Source organism: Lepidochelys kempii, chromosome 7 (genome assembly GCF_965140265.1).
Source record: "Lepidochelys kempii isolate rLepKem1 chromosome 7, rLepKem1.hap2, whole genome shotgun sequence".
Taxonomy (NCBI): domain Eukaryota; kingdom Metazoa; phylum Chordata; order Testudines; family Cheloniidae; genus Lepidochelys; species Lepidochelys kempii.
Genome location: NC_133262.1, coordinates 41284420 through 41308723, shown reverse-complemented (window position 1 = coordinate 41308723; position 24304 = coordinate 41284420). Strand labels below are relative to the sequence as shown.

Below are 24304 nucleotides of genomic sequence, written 5' to 3'. Positions count from 1 at the left end.
GCACGAGGAACCCTGTTTTCCAGTGTGTCCCGGAAGCGGGAGGGGGCGTGAATAGAGCCGCACGCAGGAAACGCGTGTGCGTGAGGAAGAGGTCGCTGTGTTTCCTGGCTGACACGTGCGGTATGTGAACCCGTTGTGTATCCGCCCAGGATCAGTGTAATCTGGGAGATCTCCTCGGCGGGTGGCTGAACCTCTAGCTCGGAGGTCAAGGCTGCTGCGGTGACCTGGTCAGGAGTCTGGGGCCCGTGTTGGGAGGCTCTGTGGAGAGAAGTCCCGGTAGAGAAGCCACCGAGACCGAAAGGGGCCTGGGGGGCTTGTTCCGTCCCGGGGCTATGGATGGCCCCTGTCTCTGTTTTTCCCCCCGGCGCTCCCCACCCTCCTCATTCCCGGGCTGTGGGGGCCCGAGCCGTGCCCCCCCCCCCCCGATTCCCAGACTGTTGTTTTTTTTTCCAGTTCAAAGTTGGCACAACGTAGTGAAAGTAATTCGGCGAAACTCGTACAACTGAAGGTTGTGTTACCTCTGATGTTTGGATAGATGTGTAGTTTTCTCTCACACGCACACACGTACCTGTTTTTTTCTGACGCTAATGATAAAAAACACAGTTTGTATTAGTGGCCCTATGTGTCAACCCTGAGCGTTCTGAATATAATGGACATTCCATAACATTGAATGGCAGCAAATCTAAAAACTGATTAAAGGAAAAGTTTTTTATTTGGTGCATTATTAGCCTAATAGACTCTTCGAAATAACTTACAGGACTGGACATTTCTCCAGGGTGTTGAAAAAAAGTAATAGGATGTTTCTAGTGACAATGAGACTATCCTCCCCTATATGAGTGTGGAGTTTTTTAAGTTTAGTGTTTGGCAGGAACATTAACTGTTAAGAGCACCGTTCTCTAACCAAGGGTTGTAGAAAGAAACTTCTCCAATGGGCATGTTATTCAATAATCAATAATTACTCTTGCCAGGGTTTCTTGCACCTTCTTTGAAGCATCTGCTGCTGGCCACTATCAGAGGAGTTGGGTCTAGATGGACCAGTATCTCATCCAATATGCTTATATTTAGGCACTTAAATACAAGTGGCCTTATTTTCAGAGATGTTGAGTACCCACAAATACTGTTGTAACTAACATGGGGTTATCCATAAGTGCCCAGCATGTGTGAAAATCAGCTTACTTTCATTTAGGTGGCTAAATATGGATTTAGAGGCTAATTTTAGTTATTCTAGCGCTAATAAATTCATAGCAAAGTCATCTAATATAATCGGGTAATTGGTTTGCTATATTAATCTGATATCTAGAATTAAAAGTAATTCAGATATTGCTTCTGCCCGGAGGCTCCTGATGGTGGGTTTTGTTTGTTTTGTTTTCCAGTTACATTTTACTATTCTTTCACATGTTTTTCTCTCCACTGTTCTGTGAAAGACCCAGACACAAATGATGGAATTGACTGATTTATCATACAGAGTGCTGTCAAATGCACAATTTAAACAAACTGGAAAGAGACTTTTCTTCTCATGTTTTTCAGTTATGGTAATTTTAGCTGTTAATTAGAACAATAATGTAAGATACTTAAGCTATTTTCCTTTGTGTTATAAAAATATTTGGCTTTTTCCCACAAAAGGAACAAAGAGGAGTGCTTTCTGATACTATGTCTTTAAACTTATTAAACGTTCTATAAAATGTTTAAAACGAACAGGTGGGGCAAATTGAGCACCTGATTAATTATGGTATGTTTGTCAAAAACAACTCTTACACATACAGTCTGCTTAGGACTGATATGTCAGAAGAATGTATAGTATTATCAACTGTAGGTTTTCTTGGTCACTTAGGGTATGTCTACACTATGAAATTAGGTCAATTTTATAAAAGTCGATTTTTAAAAATTGATTTTACACAGTCGATTATGTGTGTCCCCACTAAGCGCATTAAGTCGCCGGAGTGTGTCCTCACTACCGTGGCTAGCATCGACTTAAGACGCAGTGCACTGTGGGTAGCTATCCCACCGTTCCCGCAGTCTCCGCTGCCCATTGGAATTCTGGGTTAAGCTCCCAATGCCTGATGGGGCAAAAACATTGTCATGGGTGGTTTTGGGTACATGTTGTCAGTTGCCCCTCCCTCCGAGAAAGCAACAGCAGACAATTGTTTTGCGCCTTTTTTTTCCTGGGTTACCCGTGCAGACGCCATACCACGGCAAGGATGGGGCCCACTTGGAGATTCAGTCCTACCTGGAATATCATGCGAGCTGGAAGCTTCTGCCTCAGGCTGCTCTCCCCAGCCGGCAGCACCGCGCGGTCACACCTACTCCAGCATACCCCTTGCTCTCATGGCTCATGAAGCCTGGACTGTAGTAAGGAGCAGTCCAACTATAGTCTGAGCAAGTGCAGAATGAGGGTAGAATGTGCCTTTGGAGGTTTAAAAACTCGCTGGCGCTGTTTGCTGACTAGGTCAGATCTCAGCGCAACCAACATTTCCATTGTTAGTGCAGCTTGCTGTGTGCTCCATAATATCTGTGAGACTAAGGGGGAGACGTTTATGGCGGGGTGGGAGGTTGAGGCAAATCGCCTGGCATCCGATTTTGAGCAGCCAGACACCAGGGCGATTAGAAGAGCACAGCAAGGCATGCAGTGCATCAGAGAGGCTTTGAAAACCAGTTTCATGAAAGGCCAAGCTTCGCTGTGACAATTGTGTGTGTTTCTCCTTGATGCAAACCCACCCCCTTTGTTGATTTTAATTCCCTGTAAGCCAACCATCCTCCCCCCTTCAAAATAAAGTAACTATTGTTTTGAAACCATGCATTCTTTCTTTATTAATTTTTTAAAAAATGAGATAACGGACAAGGTAGCTCGGGTGGGGTGGGGAGGAGGGAAGGACAAGGCCACGTTGCTTATTGTAGCCACACTACAAATCAAAACTGTTTGAATGACAGCCTTCTGTTGTTTGGGCCATCCTCTGGAGTGGAGTGGCTGGGTGCTCAGAGCCTTCCCCCACCCCGCGTTCTTGGGCGTCTGGGTGAGGAGGCTATGGAACATGGAGAGGAGGGTAGGTGGTTATACAGTGGATGCAGCGGGGGTCTATGCTCTTGTTGGCTTTTCTGCAGCTCCAGCGATGCTTCATCATGTCTGTTTGCTCCCTCATTAGCCTCAACATCACATCCTGCCTCCGCTCTTCGCGCTCACTTAATTCTTCCCTGGCCTCTGCCACTGAATGCCTCCATGCATTCAGCTGTGCCCTATCAGTGCGGGCGGACTGCATGAGCTTGGAAAACGTCATCGCAAGTGCGTTTTTTCGCCTCCTAATCTGCGTTAACATCAGGGATGGATATGATGGGGGAGCGTAGAAACATTTTCTAAGCTCTACGATTCTGGGGGGACTGCATGGTCACCTGTGCTGCTGAGTGCTGGTGAGTTCGCCACGCTGACCAAACAGGAAATGAAATTCAAAAGTTCCTAGGGCTTTTCCTGTGTACCTGGCTAGTGCATCGGCGTTCAAAGTGCTGTCCAGAGCGGTCACAATGGAGCACTCTGGGAAAGCTTCTGGAGGCCAGTACCATCGATTTGCATCCACATTACCCCAAATTTGACCCAGCAAGGTCGATTTTAGCGCTACTCTCCTCATCGGGGAGGGAAGTACAGAAGTCGATTTTAAGAGCCCTTTAGGTCGACAAAATGGGGTTAGTTGTGTGGATGCAGTCATTTTTAAATCGACCTAACGCAGCTAAATTCGATCTGACCCTGTAGTGTAGACCAGGGCTTATACTGAGTTCCTAGTGTTAAACCTTATGATCCAGCAAATGCTCCTAGATCAATTTACCATTGGGATCATCAGAAGCCCTTGTAGTGCACTCTTGTTATTTTAACCTCCTTTTCTCTGCTTGATATATTCCGTTTGTTGAATAAATCATATTCTGTTCTGAATAAGCTGGGTCACAGTTCCCAGAGAAGATTTCATAGCAGGGACCAAGTCCTGTTGGACCTGTTGAGTTAATATGGTTGGTGAGAGAAGTGCAGGTTTAGGTCCATCACTTGGAAGTGCCCACCAACTGACTGAGAAAGAGATCACAGGTGCAGTTCACCCAAGAACCACAAAAACCATTTATACTGATTTTTTTTGTTGCCTTTTTTACAGAAAGATAAAACATACATCCTAAATGAGACAGTCTGACTTTTTAATATGGAGAAAAAACAAGTTTTAAAACGTTTATATGTTGGAGGACTTGGCTATACAGTTTCTGAGGCTGAACTGCAGGAAAGATTCAGCAAGTTTGGAAATGTTACAGATGTGGAAATTGTTATCAGGAAAGATGAACAGGGTAATATTTTCATTTTGCTCTTTAGAAGTATAACTGTTCTTTACTTCAACTAGTAATGGAAAATAACGTCCATTTCAAAACTACTACTTTTCCTTAACCATCTGTAGAGAACAGGTTTTCAATTTTAAAAACAAAAACTTACAATTTTATATACAAAAGTAACCAAATGTTTCTAATTATTGACCAGGGAACCCTATGAAAACTTTTGCTTACATCAACATCAGCATTTCTGAAGCAGATCTTAAAAGATGTAAGTACACAAATGATATTTGTTGCAGTTTATTTTAATCCCTGTAAACTAAGGATGTAACAAATACCTGAACCTACTCAGACCCCCATTGAAGTAAGGGACATAGTTTTTTCTCTTCATCTATACCTCTTAATTTCCGCCTCTCATTTGCTATTTCATTCTTCAATTCTGTTTAGCTCAGTTATTTTAGGAATCAGTGTTTATGGAAGATGCTCTTGAAAATAATGTATTTTATTGAAGTATCTATATTTTTATGTTACGGGGTACAGGCAATGGTCTATCAGAATAGCCTAGTGGGTTAGGGGCGGAGGGTGGAGTGTATATGTTAGCCCCTTAGTGAAAAGGTTTAGAAAATGATCTTAAACATATTTTCTTCTCTTTGATACATTGATACTTGTATATGACATTAGAATTGACTGAGACGAAAGGGAATAAAGAACGTTGGCTTAAGCAAAGTTTATTTTCCTTAAGGAGGTCAGTTTTAACCCTCTTAGAATGGAAATACAGATTCCCAGTCTTTTCTGGTAGTCATATGAACATTACAAAACTGCAACTCCTGTGTAATCTGCAGTAAACCAGTTGAGATTATTTCAGCACAGTCATCTGCACCGGAAGAATGGGGTTGATAACGTACCTTTGAAAAAGAATAAGGGAAATCTTCTTTTTAGGGATAGGCCATCTGGTTTAAACATAATTAAGAATCATCTTAAAACTTTGTGCTTCCCTTAATCTCTTTACATGGAATAAGGACTTCCCTCCCAATCTCCATCTCCCAATATTGCCAATGTGTCTGCCACTGCTTGTAGGATCTGTTGGGAAGGAGGGGAAGAAAAGTAAATTCTATTTGAAGATAGTGTGAAAGGACTGGATACAGTGGTGAGGGAACCTAAGAATGTAGATATATCTGAATTTTTCAATCCTTATTTGGAATGAGCTATTTAATCGTTCAATTTCATAGTGGTAGCCGTGTTTTTTTTTACTCCATGCATCTGATGAAGTGGGTTTTAGCCCACGAAAGCTTATGCCCAAATAAATGTTAGTCTCTAAGGTGCCACAAGGACTCCTCATTGTTTTTGCTAATGTTTCAATGTTTATTTATCACTGGCTAACTTACTGTTAGTCAAAATAGGGTTTGGATGTTGACAATATCTTGTCTTTTGTTTTCCATATTAGACCCTAAATTTGCTACCTGTAATCAACAAAGTAGTCTAATTGGGGGCAGGATCAGTCTCATAATGCTCCAAAATGTAAAATATAGCAAAAAGCGACATGATTAAAAACATTACTTAAATATTATATACATGGGTAATAAGCATTTTCTGTCTAATGCTTGTTTCCTAGGTATGTCCGTTTTAAATAAAACAAGGTGGAAAGGTGGAACGCTACAAATTGAATTGGCCAAAGAAAGCTTTTTGCACAGGTAATGTTAATATACAAATGTATATTGTTGCTTGTTGAACTACTTTGCCACATAATGTCAAAATATATATATAAGGCCCTACCAAATTTACAGTCCATTATGGTCAATTTCACGGCCGTAGGATTTTAAAATTGGTAAATTTCACAATTTCAGATGTTTAAATCTTAAATTTCACAGCGTTGTAGCCGTGGGGGTCCCAACCCAAAATGGGAGGTGGGGGAGTGTCGCAAACCTGTTTGACGGGGTCATGGAATTGCCACCCTCATTTCTGTGCTGCCTTCAGAGCTGGACTCCAAAGTCCATTGTCATTTAAGTGTTTCTTGATTGGACACTTACTGAGAATAGTCCTTTCTCAAGAAGCTGACCAAATGCTTCACTGAGGCTACTTAGAAACAAACACATTGAGATACAAGTACATAGCCAATATTCATAACTTCAAATACAAAAATGATACACAAATACAGACAGCATAATCATAACCAGCAAATTACAACCTTTCTATAGACACCTGCTTGACCTTCTTTGTACAAGTTTTGGTGCGACTATAGGACATTGGTTACAACAATGATCTATACGGTCACAGTTCATGTCAATAACGTGTCACACACCTCCCTGAGCAGCTGTGCAGGAGATGGACAAGTCCTGTCCCTCCGGTGCCCAGCAAGAGCTAGAAACCCTCTTTGCTGGGGCTCTCCTAAGAACAAGGGTACATCGGATTTCATGGGGAAAGAATTATTTCAATTATTTCAAGGTCCGTGATGCTTTTTTCACGGCCGTGAAATTGGTAGGGCCCTATATATATATAATTTTGCTAGAATTGTGCAAAATACAAACCAGTGTCTGAATAATTCATCCTACCAACTTTAAATGTACATGTCCTGAGTTTTTCCCTTTATATTTGTCAAATACTATATTGAGTAAATTTTTTGAGAGCTTGTTTATAAGAGGGCTCTAATTAAAGAATGCTCTCCTATAATGAATCTGCAAAAGCCACTGGATATTGCTTTCACTTCAAATCCAAGTAAATGGGATTTTAACAGACTTAATAATAAATAACTTCTAAGAAGATAGTTTGGGTACTACAGTGTTTTGTATTTTTTATACTTGTTATTTTGCCCACTTTGCAGTTTTCCCTTACCCTTTTCTTATATGTTCTCCATTAGCTGCTTTCAGTGTTTGTTTATTTTTCATTGAAACTGATAGCATGCTGGTACATTTGCAGCATGCTTATCATACCTGCTATATTCATCGTCATAAAAAAGTTAGCTGGGTGGAGGCCATGTTCCTGGTTTCCTGGTTTTAAAGGGAATTGGCAAAACGTATCTTTGAGATGTTTCACATTGGCTCAGAGTGAATGGTTGTCCAGAAGTGTGAGACCCACCCATCGCTGATGATGGCTTTACACACAGATACTTTTTTATTTTTGCTTTTATGTCGTGGCAAGCTTAAACCATGCTCCTCCTGATACAGATTGGCACAGGAGAGACAAGAAGCAAGATTGAAGAAGGAAAAGCCACATACAGATGGCAAGGGAAATCTGTTGGAATCACTGAATGAAGCTGGAGTTGTGAACTTTCATATGAAAGCAGTGCCAGGAACAGAAGTACCGGATCATAAGGTGTTGTGGGGTATCCATTCTGCTGAGTTAAGAGAACTGCATCAGGCACAGTTTTATTTAGCTTTCTTCACATTAAGTTTACTTCAGATTTGTATATTTGATTATCGGAGACAATACATACAGGGTGACAGAATAGCTATGACAGAATAGTACAAAATAATCCTTATCCTTATAAAATAAGAGCATCGACATAAGTTTGTTTTTTAGGAGGGGATAGAGTGGCTATCTTTGCATGTGTGTATTGTCATTTAAAGTTCATAGCAATGTCTAGAATGAACTTTTATAAAACGTGTCATCTTGTGTATGAGCTGCCTTATATAACACAGTCATTTTGGGCCCTGTGATCAGTAGGACGATTCACAGTGCTCAGCATTGAGTTCGAGTATAAATTGTTGCAGGATTAGAGCCCATGTTGTAGGGAGAGGATAAGTTTAAGTGAGACTACATCAAGATTTACGCAAATAAAACAAGTATTCATTTAACGAGATGTTTCAAAATTTCCTTTTTAGTGTTCAGCTTGCTCTTGGGGTTTTCTCTTTAGCTGCTGTGAGAGCAGAGTCAGTTAATGGTTGGTGTCTCTTAGGTTAAATCAGATTTTTTTTTTGGTCTCTCTATTATTGTCACGTTACAGACAGACTATGAGAATATAATATTTGAGATGTTCCCTCCTTTCCAGAAAGAAATTAGCATAGTGGCTTAATACAGAAATGTGACATATAATAGAACAAAAAGGCTAGCTGTGGGCAGATTCCTTTTATTAGTATTCCTGTCATTCAGAATTCATTTTGTTTTAGCAAAAAGAAAAGGAGTACGTGTGGCACCTTAGAGACTAACCAATTTATTTGAGCATAAGCTTTCGTGAGCTACAGCTCACTTCATCGGATGCATACTGTGGAAAATACAGAAGACATTATATACACAGAGACCATGAAACAATACCTCCTCCCACCCCACTCTCCTGCTGGGAATAGCTTATCTAAAGTGATCACTCTCCTTACAATGTGTATGATAATCAAGTTGGGCCATTTCCAGCACAAATCCAGGTTTTCTCACCCTTTGCCCCCCACCACACAAACTCACTCTCCTGCTGGTAATAGCCCATCCAAAGTGACCACTCTCTTTACAATGTGTATGATAATCAAGGTGGGCCATTTCCAGCACAAATCCAGGTTTTCTCACACCCCCCTCCTTTTTCCAAAAACCAGACACACAAACTCACTCTCCTGCTGGTAATAGCTTACCCAAAGTGACCACTCTCCTTACAATGTGTATGATAATCAAGGTGGGTGGCTGAACTTTGTGACTTTGTCCTTACCCATAACTATTTTACATTTGGGGACAATGTATACCTTCAGATCAGCGGCACTGCTATGGTACCCGCATGGCCCCACAGTATGCCAACATTTTTATGGCTGATTTAGAACAGCACTTCCTCAGCTCTTGTCCCCTCAAACCCCTACTCTACTTGCGCTATATTGATGACATCATCATCATCTGGACACATGGAAAAGAAGCCCTTGAGGAATTCCACCATGATTTCAACGATTTCCATCCCACCATCAACCTCAGCCTGGTCCAGTCCACACAAGAGATCAACTTCCTGGACACTACAGTGCTAATAAACAATGGCCACATAAACACCACCCTATACCGGAAACCTACTGACCGCTATTCCTACCTACATGCCTCCAGCTTTCACCCTGACCACGTCACACGATCCATCGTCTACAGCCAAGCTCTGCGATACAACCTCATTTGCTCCAACCCCTCAGACAGAGACAAACACCTACAAGATCTCTATCAAGCATTCTTACAACTACAATACCCACCTGCGGAAGTGAAGAAACAGATTGATAGAGCCAGAAGAGTTCCCAGAAGTCACCTACTACAGGACAGGCCTAACAAAGAAAATAACAGAACGCCACTAGCCGTCACCTTCAGCCCCCAACTAAAACCCCTCCAACGCATTATTAAGGGTCTACAACCTATCCTGAAGGATGACCCAACACTCTCACAAATCTTGGGAGACAGGCCAGTCCTTACCTACAGACAGCCCCCCAACCTGAAGCAAATACTCACCAACAACCACATACCACACAACAGAACCACTAACCCAGGAACCTGTCCTTGCAACAAAGCCCGTTGCCAACTGTGCCCACATATCTATTCAGGGGACACCATCACAGGGCCTAATCACATCAGCCACACTATCAGAGGCTCGTTCACCTGCACATCCACCAATGTGATATATGCCATCATGTGTCAGCAATGCCCCTCTGCCATGTACATTGGTCAAACTGGACAGTCTTTACCTAAAAGAATAAATGGACACAAATCAGATGTCAAGAATTACAACATTCATAAACCAGTCGGAGAACACTTCAGTCTCTCTGGTCACGCAATTACAGACATGAAGGTCGCTATCTTAAAACAAAAAAACTTCAAATTCAGACTCCAGCGAGAAACTGCTGAATTGGAATTCATTTGCAAATTGGATACTATTAATTTAGGCTTAAATAGAGACTGGGAGTGGCTAAGTCATTATGCAAGGTAGCCTATTTCCCCTTGTTTTTTCCTAGCCCCTCTCCCCCCCCCGACATTCTGGTTAAACTTGGATTTATGCTGGAAATGGCCCACCTTGATTATCATACACATTGTAAGGAGAGTGGTCAGTTTGGATGAGCTATTACCAGCAGGAGAGTGAGTTTGTGTGTGGGGGGGGGGGTGAGAAAACCTGGATTTGTGCTGGAAATGGCCCACCTTGATTATCATGCACATTGTAGGGAGAGTGGTCACTTTGGATGAACTATTACCAGCAGGAGAGTGAGTTTGTGTGTGTGGTTTTTGGGAAAAAAAAGGGGGGGGGTGAGAAAACCTGGATTTGTGCTGGAAATGGCCCAGCTTGATTATCATACTCATTGTAAGGAGAGTGATCACTTTAGATAAGCTATTACCAGCAGGAGAGTGGGGTGGGAGGAGGTATTGTTTCATGGTCTCTGTGTATATAATGTCTTCTGCAGTTTCCACAGTATGCATCCGATGAAGTGATAAGTGATAAGCTCACGGAAGCTTATGCTCAGATAAATTGGTTAGTCTCTAAGGTGCCACAAGTACTCCTTTTTTCTTTTTGCAAATACAGACTAACACGGCTGCTACTCTGAAACATTTAATTCGTGACATTTAATCCCTATTATTTTTTTCACTCTGATATAATTGTATATTTTTCTTTCTTACAGGATTGGGTCGTTAGTAAATTTGGCAGAGTTTTACCCATCCTTCACCTTAAGGGTAGACACAAAAGCAAAATATCCTTTCCTACTGCTTTAGTAAACACTGACTGATCATAGATACAGTTCCATTATTTTCTTCATTTGTTTACCATCTTTATTGGGGGAAGGAGATATTTGCATAAGTCTTTATATTGTTGATACAAAACACCGTGCAGTTACTGTCTCTTATGTGGAGATAATTAAAATGCTATGCTTGGCAAAGAATTGGTATATATTGGCTGATGATTAGAATTCCAAATCTTTCACTCGCCATTATGGAAAGGATCAGAGTGCAAAAAACAGATGGACTCACTTTAAATATGCGTTTGCTAAAAAAAACAGAAAAATGTTCCTCCAGTGCTTGATTACTTGGTGGCTTCATCCTAAATCTTGCAACAAACTTGCATTAGTTAGATGGATAGTTGTACATGTTGCATGTAACTCACTTAAAAAGTTCATAAAACATAGCTTTAAAAATGATGGATGTGGAGCTGTGATATAATACCCTAAAAATACTCAGATGTAATAATTTTATGAACATTGTATGTGACCTGGTCAGTAAGGTGAAGTTCCTATATCCTGGGTTATAAGACTCTTCTGCAGCAATGTATTCATCTAGCTTAATAGGAGGTTGCGGGGGGCGAGGGGGGGGGAGCAAGAAAGAAAGCAACACAACACTTATAGATAACCTCTTAGCAAACACTGGAGGGCAATTACCCAATGTGGGGGCTGCACGGGGGGGAGTTATGAGCTTAGAGGATCCTATACCTTGTCTCCAATGAAGATGCAAGCCTTGTTTTGCTGGGTTTAGAGCCTGGAGATCAAAAGGACACTAAATAGTTAAAAGCCATTCTCAGGAGAGAAAGGATGGGGTCAATAGTCAGTGGTTGAGAGGCAGGCTGAGACACAGACAGGCTCTCTGGAGGAGTTGGGCCTTTCCCAGTGCCAGGGAATAGTAATAGTCGACAGCAGAGCAATCGGGGATCGATTTATCGCATCTACACTAGACACGATAAATCGATCTCCGATAGATCGATCACTACCTGCCGATCCGGCGGGTAGTGTAGACATGGCCTGTGACAACATCTATTGTCCTTGTCCCTATAACTTAAGTTGTTACTTGTTGAAAAGTGGAAGCCTCCTTGGTTTTATTTTTATTCCTTAACTCTGACTATAACATAATGAAATATGACCCATCAAAATATTGCCACAACCTTAGAAAGCTGGAGCAAGACTTGACTGACACAGTTCCCATATCCAAGCTCACCTGGCAGTTGGAAGGCGGGGATGACAGCATAAGCAAGAAACGACGAGGAGAGTTCCCTGAATTTAAAAAAACACCTAAAAAAATGAGGATACAGAGTAGTGAAGATTTAAATAAAACACCAGGTTGCCACTTGAAAAAAGAAAACTTAACACAAACAAAATTAGTCCAAATGTCAAACTCCAAATCAACTGGTCTGTCTAAATTACTTCAGACACCTAGTCTTAATAGAATTGTCATGAAAGGCAAAGAATTATTTCTGGATAAGAACCTGGCAGCTGGTGTTAAGCCTAACAGGAATACAAACAGCATTTCAGACAGTGATATTGATTCAGAAGAAGAAATCAGGGCAATGATAGAGAAAGAAAAGGAAATACAGAAAGCTAAAACAAATGCTGCATCTGAAAGTGATCATTTGGAAGTTGTGGGGGATAATTTTGAGCTAAAATACAACACTCACTGGTCTTTAACCAATCCAAATATGAAGAAAGTGAGTAAGGGTTGTAACAGACAAGGAAAGACTATTGAAAATGACACTGATTATGATTCAGCAGATACAGATGAAATTATTGCTGTGACTAAAACTCCAGATAAAAACAGTGTGAAGACTAAAATTCTAAGAGATTCTGAGCTGGTGAAAATGCAAAGGAAGGACAATGTTAGGAATGAAACTTTCAAAAACAACAAAAGCTTTGATTCTGTAAATGATTCCTTTGTGTTGTCACCAGATAAGTTAAGAGACAAAAATAACAAAAAAGCAGTGCATAACAAAACAGCAGAAGTCCTGACTTCTGAACTACAGGACAACAGAGTTGACAGCAAGTCTGGGTCTACCGGTTTTGATTCAGAGCTGGAAGCAAGTGAATCTGAAGCTGATTCTGATTATGAAGACATGATGCAAAACTGTTACCGCCTACATCTTACATTACATGAGTTAGAAGCATTAGCCACTGCAAGTATTGAATCTTCAGAAGGAGATACAGCAGGTAAACAGAGGGATAGTCAGTGCAAAACTGAAGGTAATATTAGTAACACCAAGTATAGTACAAAGCCTTTTGAAATTGCCTCTACAACTAAAACATCTATTAATCCTGAAGATATAGTTGCTGCCATTTTAGAGGGAGAGGAGAGTGCTGATGATGAGAAGCCAAAGGAAAATACTTCCAGTTTGAAATTTCAGCCTTTCAGAGGAATAGGGTCATTATGTGAAAGTGAGAATTTTGAGGAGATGAGCAAGGAAGGTTCTTGCAGCTGTAAAAGAAAATGTAACCAAAATTCCTCAAGCCTTGTTGATTTGAAAAATAAATCTTTAGAAGAGGTTTCAAAGCCAAACTGTTCTTGTCATGGGAAACACTCAGCTTCCAGAGAGTCTAGGAGTTCCATATTATGTTCACTTGAAGACAGAAGTGTGAAAAAGAAGCAAAATACTCTCAGCAACCAGCTCAAGAAGGTGTTAAATTCCCAATACTCAGAAGGTGGAAGTGAAAAGCCTGTTTGGAAACCACCTTTATTACGAGAGAATAACTACTTGAATTCTCATGCAGAAGATCAAACAGCAAACAGAGGAGACAGTGAGGACTGCACCACAACTAGTATCAGTGGAAGCGAGGAGGAAAGCACTGACACAGACAGTGTTTTATCTGTCGCACAGAAACACATTAAATGTGAATTGGAAAGCCCAGAATCTCTTCCTGGCAAACCAAAGAAGGATGCAAGCAGTAAAGGTTCAGCCTCTAAATTTCAGGAAAGTGAGAACAATAAGAAAAGTCTTCACAAAAGTAAAGAAAAGCTTTGCATTCCTATTGCTGTCTCAATTGAGTCAGATGAAAAGGAGAAACAATTGCAGGATAATCAGAAGAGACTTGCAGCTCTACAAGAGAGACAGAAAGAGAGAGCATTACAGAAGAAACTTATTCAGGGGGCTCTTCTGAACCTGGTAAGTATGCTTTCAACTTGTCTCTGAACAGTAAAACAGTACTGAAAGAATACTGGTTTAATAAGTATCTCTAGTATGCGTTCTCTAAGATGTTGCTGTGGTTTGAATCGTGTTTGAGAGCAGCGCCTATCTTCTTTGCCAGATTGATTTTTAGGATATGTCCAAAAAGGTGTCATGGGATTTTTTCCAGAAAACACAATAGGTGTTTTAATTTCATTCTCTACTGTTGTAAATGTGCCCAGCAGTAGTTCCCATAGTATATAACCAATATTTGAAATGTTAAACTTAACAATGTGTCTCCTTTTCCAGGAAAGCCAGTCAGCAAGCAAACATAAGCACATTGTATTTGATTCAGATGGAGAAAGTGAAGCTGAAGTAGAAGAGAAGTCTAAGGAAGAAGTGACTATAGGAAATCTGCCTGGAAAAGTAAGTGGCTTAGAATTTCTGAGAGGGCATTCACCTACCCAATTTGCTAGTATGTATTGTACTGAAGAGCAACACCTACTCTTATTCAGAGTTTGAGATCAAATCTTGAATATTGTCCTTCGTACTAATGGATATAAAACAGATGATACAAAATAAGTGATGCATATTCGTAGAGTTAAAACATGAATTTATAAATTAAGGACAATGCAAATTTTGGAGTATCTCTTTGGAAACTGAAAAAATCAGGCACTCTACCGCATAAAATAACTTGTATAAATTGATTGCAATGCAGTGTTCGCACGAACCATAAGAGCAATGGTCACATGGAGAGGCTTACATGTGGTTATACCAAAACTCCACTGCCCACTGTTGTCAGTTAAATAAAAGGAAAAGATTTGAATTGCCCAGTGTTGTGCAGAGAGTAAGTGGCTGGAAAAGGACTGGAAATCTGGCGTTCAAGATTTTATCATCTAACCACTAGCCCTCACTCCATCCCAAATAATGTAACTCAAAAACCAACAAATAATGACATTGAAATACACAAGCAAGGTTATGCATCTTTAAGTCAGAATGTCAAGCCTGTCATGCATTCCAGTTTACTGAACCTTGTTTTAATTTGGTATTGGTTTTGGTAACTGAGTAGAAATGTATTTTATTGTTTTTAACTGTAGTGTAAGATTTTGACTGTATGCTAGATGAAAATGGGCTTTCGCTACATGAACAATTAGGTATATTCTTTTATATGCTACATGCTGTGCAAAATGCAGAAGGGTTTTTGCTTATTAATTGAGCAACTGTGATAAAATTACATCTGCCATGGATCCTTCACATTTACTATCTATAAAGCGGAGGATAAATTTTAAATTGGCCCTCTTGGGTTTTAAAATGGCTGATGGTGTAGAGTTTGAGTAAATTTTGAGACTTTCTCCTGGAACTTTACTTAACCAATACCTTTTGTAACACCACCTCTCTTCAGAGGTTTCACCATCATGCAGTAGGTCAGCAGGTGATGATGCGTTTGATGGGAGGGAACTTCCTCTCCCTTGACATATTTCATTCTCTCCCCTTTTAAAGCCTGAACTGAAAGCTGTTTTCTTTTTCAAAGATGTTTTAAAATTAGGGCCACTGTCAACGTTAAATGTAAAACACCCTTTCTCCCTCCCATCCCTTTGTTTTCCTGACTTCTATTTAGAGGTTAGTTTATTACTTTGTGAATTGTTGTACGGTGGCCAAAACACTCTGATGGGGAGCCATAATTATTCTGGAAGACTTGGCTGTGACATTCTTGGCTGCTGCTGATGAGTGTGTCACTTGCAACTGCATTACGTTTCTTTTGACTTTTATCATTTTAATTATATTTGTCAAGTAACTTCCAGTGTATTGTGATTTCATAAAGCAAAAAGACAGTCTGTGAGGCTGGTACTTAAAAACTGGTTCTAAAACTCTTTCCTAGAATAACATTTTTCAAAATCCAAATTAACTTTTTTATGAAAGCCTAATGACCACTGTGAAACCTAGAGAAAAGCATGTTTAACTGAAATATTGCTTCATAATAACTATCAAACTGTTTTTATTGACTATATGGATTTGAGAGGGTAAAGTGTCATCTGCATCACCAGTGAATCATCTACATAAAAGGCATTTCACAAATACTAATCAGATATGCAGTTGCAAGAATATGAAATGTGTAACTGTGATCACGGTGCCTGGAGGGGCTACACTGAGAGTGTTTATTCAGGGCAAACTGCAAATAATAGGGCGGACAATCCCCAGAATTGGTGGTTTATTTTATAATGAGATTTCACCAAGCCAGTAACCAAACAGCTTCCTTACTGGTTATCAAGAAGTCAAAATACAGTCCCCTTTGGTTCCCATCCGGACAGCCAAGTCTAATATAGTGAGGATTTATTAATAAAAAGAAAGAGTTGCTGTGGTTAAAACAGCAATATACATACAGATAAGAACAAAGTTCTTAGGTCAGTTTCATAGCAGAGATGGGTGAGGCTGCTGATTTGTAAAAATCCTTCTGCAATCAATATAAAAGCCTATAGTCAAATAGGCAGTCCATGTGCAGAGTTTGTTCAAATTCTTCCATGAGAATGGCAGGGTTAATTGAGAGTAGACCTGGAGACCTCAGTCTTGTAAGCATAGACTTTCCCTGTCAAAGTTTAAACAGATCTGCGATAAAATAGGATCAGGCCCAACGCTTTCTTTATAGCTGAAGTTAAGTGGATAAGCCTCTTGACAGCAAATGATCACAGCTGGCCTTCCTTGAATGAAGAACAGGTCATGTACATTGTTGCTTTGAAGCTAATCTGTTTCCCCGGGATACACCGGTAACTAGTTGTATTAATTAGCATAAGGCAATTAACCATCAAACAGTTCACAGGTAGTTTACTACAAATTTCAAAGAGAAATGTGCCCAATAACATTATTATACCACAAGTCCTATCTAAATGATAATTTCGCCTTTTGATCTCTGAGTCAATAGAATTCAGTAATGAAACATAGCTAATTAGATCACATTGTTAAACTTCCAACAAGATATAGGTAAACAGGCAAATATGATTAGAGTTTATTCTTGATTCTCTAGATCCTTGATATGGAGGCCTCTATTGTTAGTCAACTTGAAATGGCTTTGATAACTATCTGCAAGGAATGGTCCTATTTACCATTTCAGTACTCTTCTAATATGTCCTTAAGAGTTGCTTTCAGGTCACCCAGCCTGCTGGTTGTTTAACTCTCACTGGCTCAGCATCACAGTAACTTATAAAATAAAATCATATGGAAAAGTGCGGTTACTTCATACAGAAATGTGCTCCTGCCACACTTGGATGATCACAACTGTAAAATAAAATTACCAAAGAATTGTCTCAGAACATCTAAAGCAGCTGTAACATCTTTTTACAAGGATTTGTGGACATCAATAATTAGGAGAAGTAAATGCGGTATCTTGAAAGAGTGTTGGCTTCCAGCTGTATTGGGAAAGTAATGCAAAACAAGTGGCTAGTAGTTGATAGTGTTCTTAGAACTGCTTATTATAACTGTTTCCTCTGTGTGTTTTGCTTTTTTTTTATTAAACAATTAAGGAATTTACTAGTAAAATTTCTGGGAAGTTGTTTGAGAGCAGTGACGATGAGCAAGAGGCTGCCGGTGAAGATGACCGATTCCAAATCAAACCCCAGTTTGAAGGCAAAGCTGGTGAGAAGGTTAGTGAACCTATTTAATAATATCTGCAGTTACCTGAAGAGGATGGTGTTGGCAAAGTTATGGTAATACCTGCGTTGGAAAAGTCCATTTAGATGTAGAGGAAATAATGTTTTCTCATAATGTAATAATGTAACTGCACTTTCCCACACCTCCCAAGCTGTAGTCAAATGGTATTTTCAAAAGAGGCTTATTAGTGTTTCTCAGATGTGGCCACCTTGGCCAAATGCAGACCCCAGGCACTTTTTCTTGTGGCCCCAGCCTCCCAAGTAGCTGCCCCTTCCCCTCCCTGTTGCTCCTGGATGCCCCACCTTGATGTTGGTTACTGGGGCCACCAGCAGAGGTTGGGCTCTGCTCCCCCCTTGGAGACACCTTGGGCACAACACCGGAGAAGGAAGCACCCAGTGAGTTTCCCCACATTTCCAGGGGCAGTTGGGCTCAGGCTTTGGGGTTCAGCCCTGGGGTGGGGGGGTGGCAGGCTCTGGCCACGGGGCTTCGGGCTCCAGTCCCGGGCTCTGGCTGCATGGCAGCAGGCCCCAGGCTCTGGCAGCAGAGCTTCAGGCATTAGCCCCCCACTGCCTTCCCTGGCCACCATCCAAGGCTTAATTTGTCCCCAGGCTTGCCAGGGCTAAGTCCGTTATGCAAAGTGATACTTGTATGTTTGTTACTATCACTTTGCACAACAGATTTACTAGCTATCAATAAATAAATTACAATGATTTGGATGTGTATATGTGCATTTTTATTTGCTTTTCCTAAAGCTAATTAAGTATTTTAGGAAAAAGTGTGAAAGCAGTCACCAGCAAGAGTTGGTGGCTGCACTCTGAGGCCACTAAAAATTTCTCCTGAGAACCTCTACAGTGAAAGCTTATGTTAATTCATGGCCATGATTCCAGTTAAAACTGTTACTGCTTGTCTGATTGTTATAAAGCTGCTGGACTGCATACATTTAATCTCAGATTTTTTGTTTTGTTATCAATGTAGCTCATGCATTTACAATCACGCTTTGGCACAGATGAAAGATTTCGTATGGATGCTCGGTTCCTTGAAAGTGGAAGTGAAGAGGAAGGTAAACATTTTCTCTTATTTTCCAGGTCTTGCTCTTCCACAGCAGTTTGTAGTCACAACTAATTAGTAATAATAGAGAGGCATGATGGGTGTAAGTTTTTGAACATTTAGAATTACTTATTACAGATTTCTCTTCTCTGGATTTAGCTTCATGGGAAAGTAGTGTAGAAGTAAATAGTACTGGCATCATAATTTAGAGAACAAATTTATAAAATGCCCTATTTAGCTACTGTAAACTCTAGTTTGGGTTGTAGGTGGGGGTGTATTTCCTTGTTAGAAGGGCAACATTTTAAAACATTTCTTTTGTTATAGGATGATATCAAAATAAATGTATCTGCACCTTTCAGAAGATAAGGGGATACCATTAACCAGAGTATCCTTGCTTTTTGCTTTTCTATTCCTTGGCTATACTTGAATTTTATGCATCTTGCAGTACCATGCTATACAATAGCCACAAGGGGGAGTATTGTCAATTGAGCTGGTTGAAAATTGCAAAAATGTTTTCCTGAAAAGAAATTTTTTTGGCAAAAAAACAAAACAAAAAAACCCTCCTATCAATCCAAAACAAACAAATTTCAAACAAACCAACCCTGTTTTAAAACACCCAAATTTTCAGCCAGTCCTACTTCTCACTTGGATATTTTTGTCTACAACCCCAAGAAATGTCCCTTAACAGCCTTAAATGACAATGTCTGGGTAATTATTATAAAATAGAAGAAAATCATGGGACAGAAAATGATTAAATCTCTATCTTTCATGTTAAATTGATGCCCATACCGCCTCATAAGCAAAGCTTGAGCATAACTTGAGGGGAAAACAAAATGTATCGTTTAAAAAGTTTTAAAATAAGGAGGAATAGAGAACATATCCCATCCTTTTTAACCTAAAACTCTGTGAGCTTCTTAACTGACTTACTAGTGGTGTAAAATATTGGAAGAACGCTTCAAGTCATTTCATAGAGGTTTTTATATATTTTTCCTAGAAGAGGCAAAGAAAGTGAAGACAGATGAGGAAGGAGAACTTGCTGCTGAGAAAAAGAAAAATCTGGAGATATTGGGAAGTCTCTTGCAGATCAGCCTAGAACATCCTAAATCAAGCAAACTGGCAACAAATACCAAAAAATTCAGGTATGGATCCTGCTTTAGCAGAAGAAACCTGAACCTTAGGAAGACTATAATTTTCTGTTACATGACATAATTTCCTCTCTGTTTTATTAGTTTACTGAAAACAGCTTTCTCCTCCCCGCCTTATCACATGCATGGAAGGTCACCTTTGAATCAGGCTTCCCATCCCAGTATGACAATAGATTATATTATTGGCCATAATCATTATTTATATAGTGCCATTGTGCGTGAGAATTTATGGGTTAATAAAATGATCTCCTTGCCCCCAAAGAGCTTAAAATATACCAAAGTTGAATGCTTCCTTATTTTCTTTTCCCCTCCAAAGAGAGACAAACTCAAAATGGCTAATTATACTGAAAGTAGGTTGAATAGTGGGTTAATAGGCTTGTCATAAATATAAAGGGAAGGGTAAACACCTTTAAATCCCTCCTGGCCAGAGGAGAAACCCTTTCACCTGTAAAGGGTTAAGAAGCTAGGATAACCTCGCTGGCGCCTGACCAAAATGACCAATGAGGAGACAAGATACTTTCAAAAGCTGGGGGGGGGGAGAAACAAAGCCTCTCTCTCTGTCTGTGTGATGCTTTCCCCGGGGACAGAACAGGAATGGAGTTTTAGAACTTAGTAAGTAATCTAGCTAGATATGCGTTAGATTCTGATTCCTTTAAATGGCTGAGAAAATAAGCTGTGCTGAATGGACTGGATATTCCTGTTTTTGTCTTTTTGTAACTTAAGGTTTTCCTAGAGGGATTCTCTATGTTTTGAATCTAATTACTCTGTAAGGTATTTACCATCCTGATTTTACAGAGGTGATCCTTTTTACTTTTTCTTCTATTAAAATTCTTCTTTTAAGAAACTGAATGCTTTTTCATTGTTTTAAGATCCAAGGATTTGGGTCTGTGGTCACCTATGCAAATTGGTGAGGATTTTTCTCAAACCTTCCCCAGGAAAGGGGGTGTAAGATTTGGGAGGATTTTGGGGGGAAAAGGCTTTTCCAAATGGACTCTTTTTTTCTAATAATAATAATACCGGTTAGATGTTTGGTGGTGGTAGCGAAAGTCCAAGGGCAAAATGTAAAATAGTTTGTACCCTGGGGAAGTTTTAACCTAAGCTGGTAAAAGTAAGCTTAGGAGGTTTTCATGCAGGTCACCACATCCATACCCTATAGTTCAGAGTGGGGAAGGAACCTTGACAAGACTAGACTTTGATTTCTGGTAATTGCCATTTCTGCTCTTCATCAACATCAAATTTATTCCTAGACAGAAGTGTTTTGTAAAAATATACATTCTCATTTATAGTTTGTCCTTACTACTGTTAGGATGTTTCTTCAGTGTGTTAGGCGTGGATTCTCTACCTTTATCCCACATGTCCTAACTTTCATTGTCCGAGGAAGCCACAATTTCTAGATACAATGCATTTAATAATACATTTCAAAAACTGAACTCTTATCTGTATCTTCAATCCATACATTTGGAGGAGCAATCCATCTGTGGGCTGAATTAATACAGGAATGATTATTTTTAATGGTGGTGTGTTGAGGTATTTTGCAAATAGTATATTTTCGTTCCAACTTCCATTATTGGTGTATAGCCCTGTTTGGTAGGCAACTGTGTCACAATGCTCATTTTACAATTGTATGAATCTTATAAAGAACTTTATGTATCTCCTAAAGATTTTCTCAACAGTTTCAATGGCCTCCTTTCCTTGCATTTTTGCTTCACAGAAGTCAAATCACCTATTTTTGGGGGGTTAACTTCCGTGATAGCATAAATTAACTTTTAATTTCACAGGACAAGAGAGGCCTGTGTGGGGAACAGAATATTTGGTTGAATATTTTTGTATTGTCTTTAAGCTGGATGGAATAATGCAGTCAGGCTATTTTCCTCTGATCTAAAGTTTGGACTTCATTAACTAATTTCAATAACATTTTCAGTTTTGAAAGGGAAAAAAAATCTCCATTTTTGGTATATTTGAAAATTAAGGGGAAATCAGAATATCTGGATATAATAATCATAAACTCAGTTAATCTCCAAACGATAAAACATATCTATGTATTAATGTTGTTTCCTAAAGAACAACTGACAGATGTTTAATGCTGAAGATTTTAATAATTTGATGTGAAGAATGCTGCGTGGAATCTTTTTTTTCTTCACAGTACAGACTGTAACACACACTGATCTGCTCTCATAATGCTAATAATTTTTGTACTGTATAAAAACAAAAGTGAATTTCAATCTGCTTGTGAACACAAATAAGATGAGCTGAAAATGTCATTGCACTTGTCAGTTAGGTTGTTTTATTTTAGACATTTAGTTACAGTATCTCTTTTTATTATTCCTCTTATTCATACAGAGATATTAATACCTTACGCTATGATCCCACAAGGCAGGACCATGAAGTTTTTGAAAGGAAAACAGATACTACAGAAAAAGAGAGGTAATATCTTATCACCTCCTTATAGTTGTAAGACAAACTTTCTTCCCCTTGAGGGCTGATTTTCAAAAGTATTTGGAGGCCACAAGCCTATCATTCTCCTTGCTTACTCTGCTGTCCCCTTTGCAAGTCTCCCCATCCCTAGTAAAATGTAGACTCTCTATAAAGATTCCTTTTAGTACAGCAGTGATGATGCTAGCAATAGATCAGAGTTGTCACCAGTCTCTTAAGGTCAAACATGAATTTTTCCCTTCTGTAGGTTGTGCTTATCTGTATGATCTGGAGAGAGGAAATAGTTGAAAAATGAAAAATTTGCTCAAATTGATGAGACAGGAATGTAATCCTTTAACTCTTAGGGCATCCTATTACCAGAAACTGAAATTACTGAGAAAACAGGAATGCAGAAAAGCAAAGTACTTGCTAGAGGATTTGAATATTTCCCTGGATAGGAAGTCTCCTTTAAGTAATACAAAGATCAGTCAAAAGAAAACCCCATATCTTTCAAATGTTTGTCCAGTGCATAATTGTTTTTTAAAATAAATATAATTCCAGTAAAGCTAAAAGAAAGAAGAAAAGGGAGGAGGCAGAGAAATTGCCCGAAGTGTCTAAAGAAATATACTATGATGTTGCGGTGGATTTAAAAGAGGTATTTGGATCAACAAAATGTGCAGCTGAAAAAAGTGAAATAATACCCTGGGACAAACATGATGATATGGAAGAATCAACTCTGGCTGACCGGCATATATTAAGACTTAATGTTGAGGGCAATGCAGAAGAAAAATCTAGTGGCTTCACGTTTTCCTTTTTTGGTGATGATATGAACCAGTCAGCTGTGAAAGAAGGTAACATTGCAGATTCTGGTACTTTTTTTAATAGTTTGCTTTTACTGGCATTTATTTGTTTTAACTTTTGAATCACTGAAGATTGTATTTAATAAGATGACTCACCAGGTTGTATGAAATCATCCTTCTGTCAAACAGATTAAACAAATCTCATGGACAGATCTGAGCAAAATTTAAAGCAAATTTTCACAATTAAGCATAACTTGAATATTTCCTTATAGCATGGTATACAGACATTACAGGTAAGATTAATGCATGGAGCAACTTATAAGAATTGTATAGAATCTAAACATATTCTTACAAATCTAACATCTATCTTGAACAATATTAACATACAAGTGAGCTGGTCTACCAGCGTCACAATCTGCATGTAAAGAATTGCTTTCTACTTGGATTTTGTACTGTTGGTTTTGGGTGGTGTGTTGTACCGCACAGGGAAAACAGTTGTATTGTTGTCCTTTTCTCTTCTTTGACAGATCAGCAAAGGCTGAGAATACTACCTGGGGACTATGCTTATCCTCTGGATATTTAACAGCACTCTCCCTGGCCAATAAGGAGTAACATTGACTGGCTTCAAAGGAGATCTGCTATTCTCTACTTAAGCCAAAATGATACTGACTGTAGATTTTGGGGATGGAAATGTAAAACAGAGGAAGATAGGGAAAATCTGCATATCCTTCTGAAAGCACAAAAAGTGTCCTTTCCAAATCAGATATTTCACACTTACCTAAACAGAAGTTTCACTTTGTAGTCAGGGGAATGATCAGACTTTTTGGTGGTACTATTGCAGAGCCCTACAAAATTGAAACAATAAAACCTGCAAGAGTAGCATGGCAAGAGGATCCTCGTTTCCAGGACAGCAGCTCAGAGGAAAATGATGAGCCAGAAGACTCTGAAAGTGAAAACTTCAAAGAAATGTAAATCTGGTTTTATATTTTGTGGCTATTAAGTACTTACTGATTATCAGGATTTATGTGGCAGCCGGGAAAAAATCCTTTTATTTGGCACCCCCCACCTCCACCCCAGCATCAAAAGCCTCATTCTGGAAAACTGAATTCCTTACTGCCCACCAGACAAGTTGCTGCTATACATTTAAAATTCCCTGGTTCACTGATTGACCAGTGCATTTGACTGAGGCT

General features: G+C 39.5%; 1 protein-coding gene across 8 annotated transcripts in view; it reads left to right on the top strand.

The window, feature by feature from the left end:
- Window positions 1-31: 31 nt before the first annotated feature.
- The window catches only part of NOL8 (nucleolar protein 8), a 79644-nt gene continuing 55371 nt past the window's right edge, over window positions 32-24304 (top strand). For 2 of the 8 annotated variants that reach the window (XM_073352343.1, XM_073352339.1), the window contains exons 1-14: window positions 32-120; window positions 4128-4311; window positions 4499-4561; window positions 5903-5981; window positions 7452-7599; window positions 10836-10907; window positions 12050-14068; window positions 14378-14494; window positions 17584-17703; window positions 18686-18770; window positions 19752-19896; window positions 22243-22326; window positions 22876-23165; window positions 23956-24082. In XM_073352343.1, the coding sequence (XP_073208444.1) occupies window positions 4173-4311; window positions 4499-4561; window positions 5903-5981; window positions 7452-7599; window positions 10836-10907; window positions 12050-14068; window positions 14378-14494; window positions 17584-17703; window positions 18686-18770; window positions 19752-19896; window positions 22243-22326; window positions 22876-23165; window positions 23956-24082 (3488 nt within the window). In that variant the 5' untranslated portion in view covers window positions 32-120; window positions 4128-4172. Of the gene's footprint in view, window positions 121-162; window positions 1533-3140; window positions 3403-4127; window positions 4312-4498; window positions 4562-5902; window positions 5982-7451; window positions 7600-10835; window positions 10908-12049; window positions 14069-14377; window positions 14495-17583; window positions 17704-18685; window positions 18771-19751; window positions 19897-22242; window positions 22327-22875; window positions 23166-23641; window positions 23919-23955; window positions 24083-24304 lie in introns of those variants that run through there. The other 6 variants (XM_073352341.1, XM_073352342.1, XM_073352345.1 and 3 more) reach the window with 6 other exon arrangements.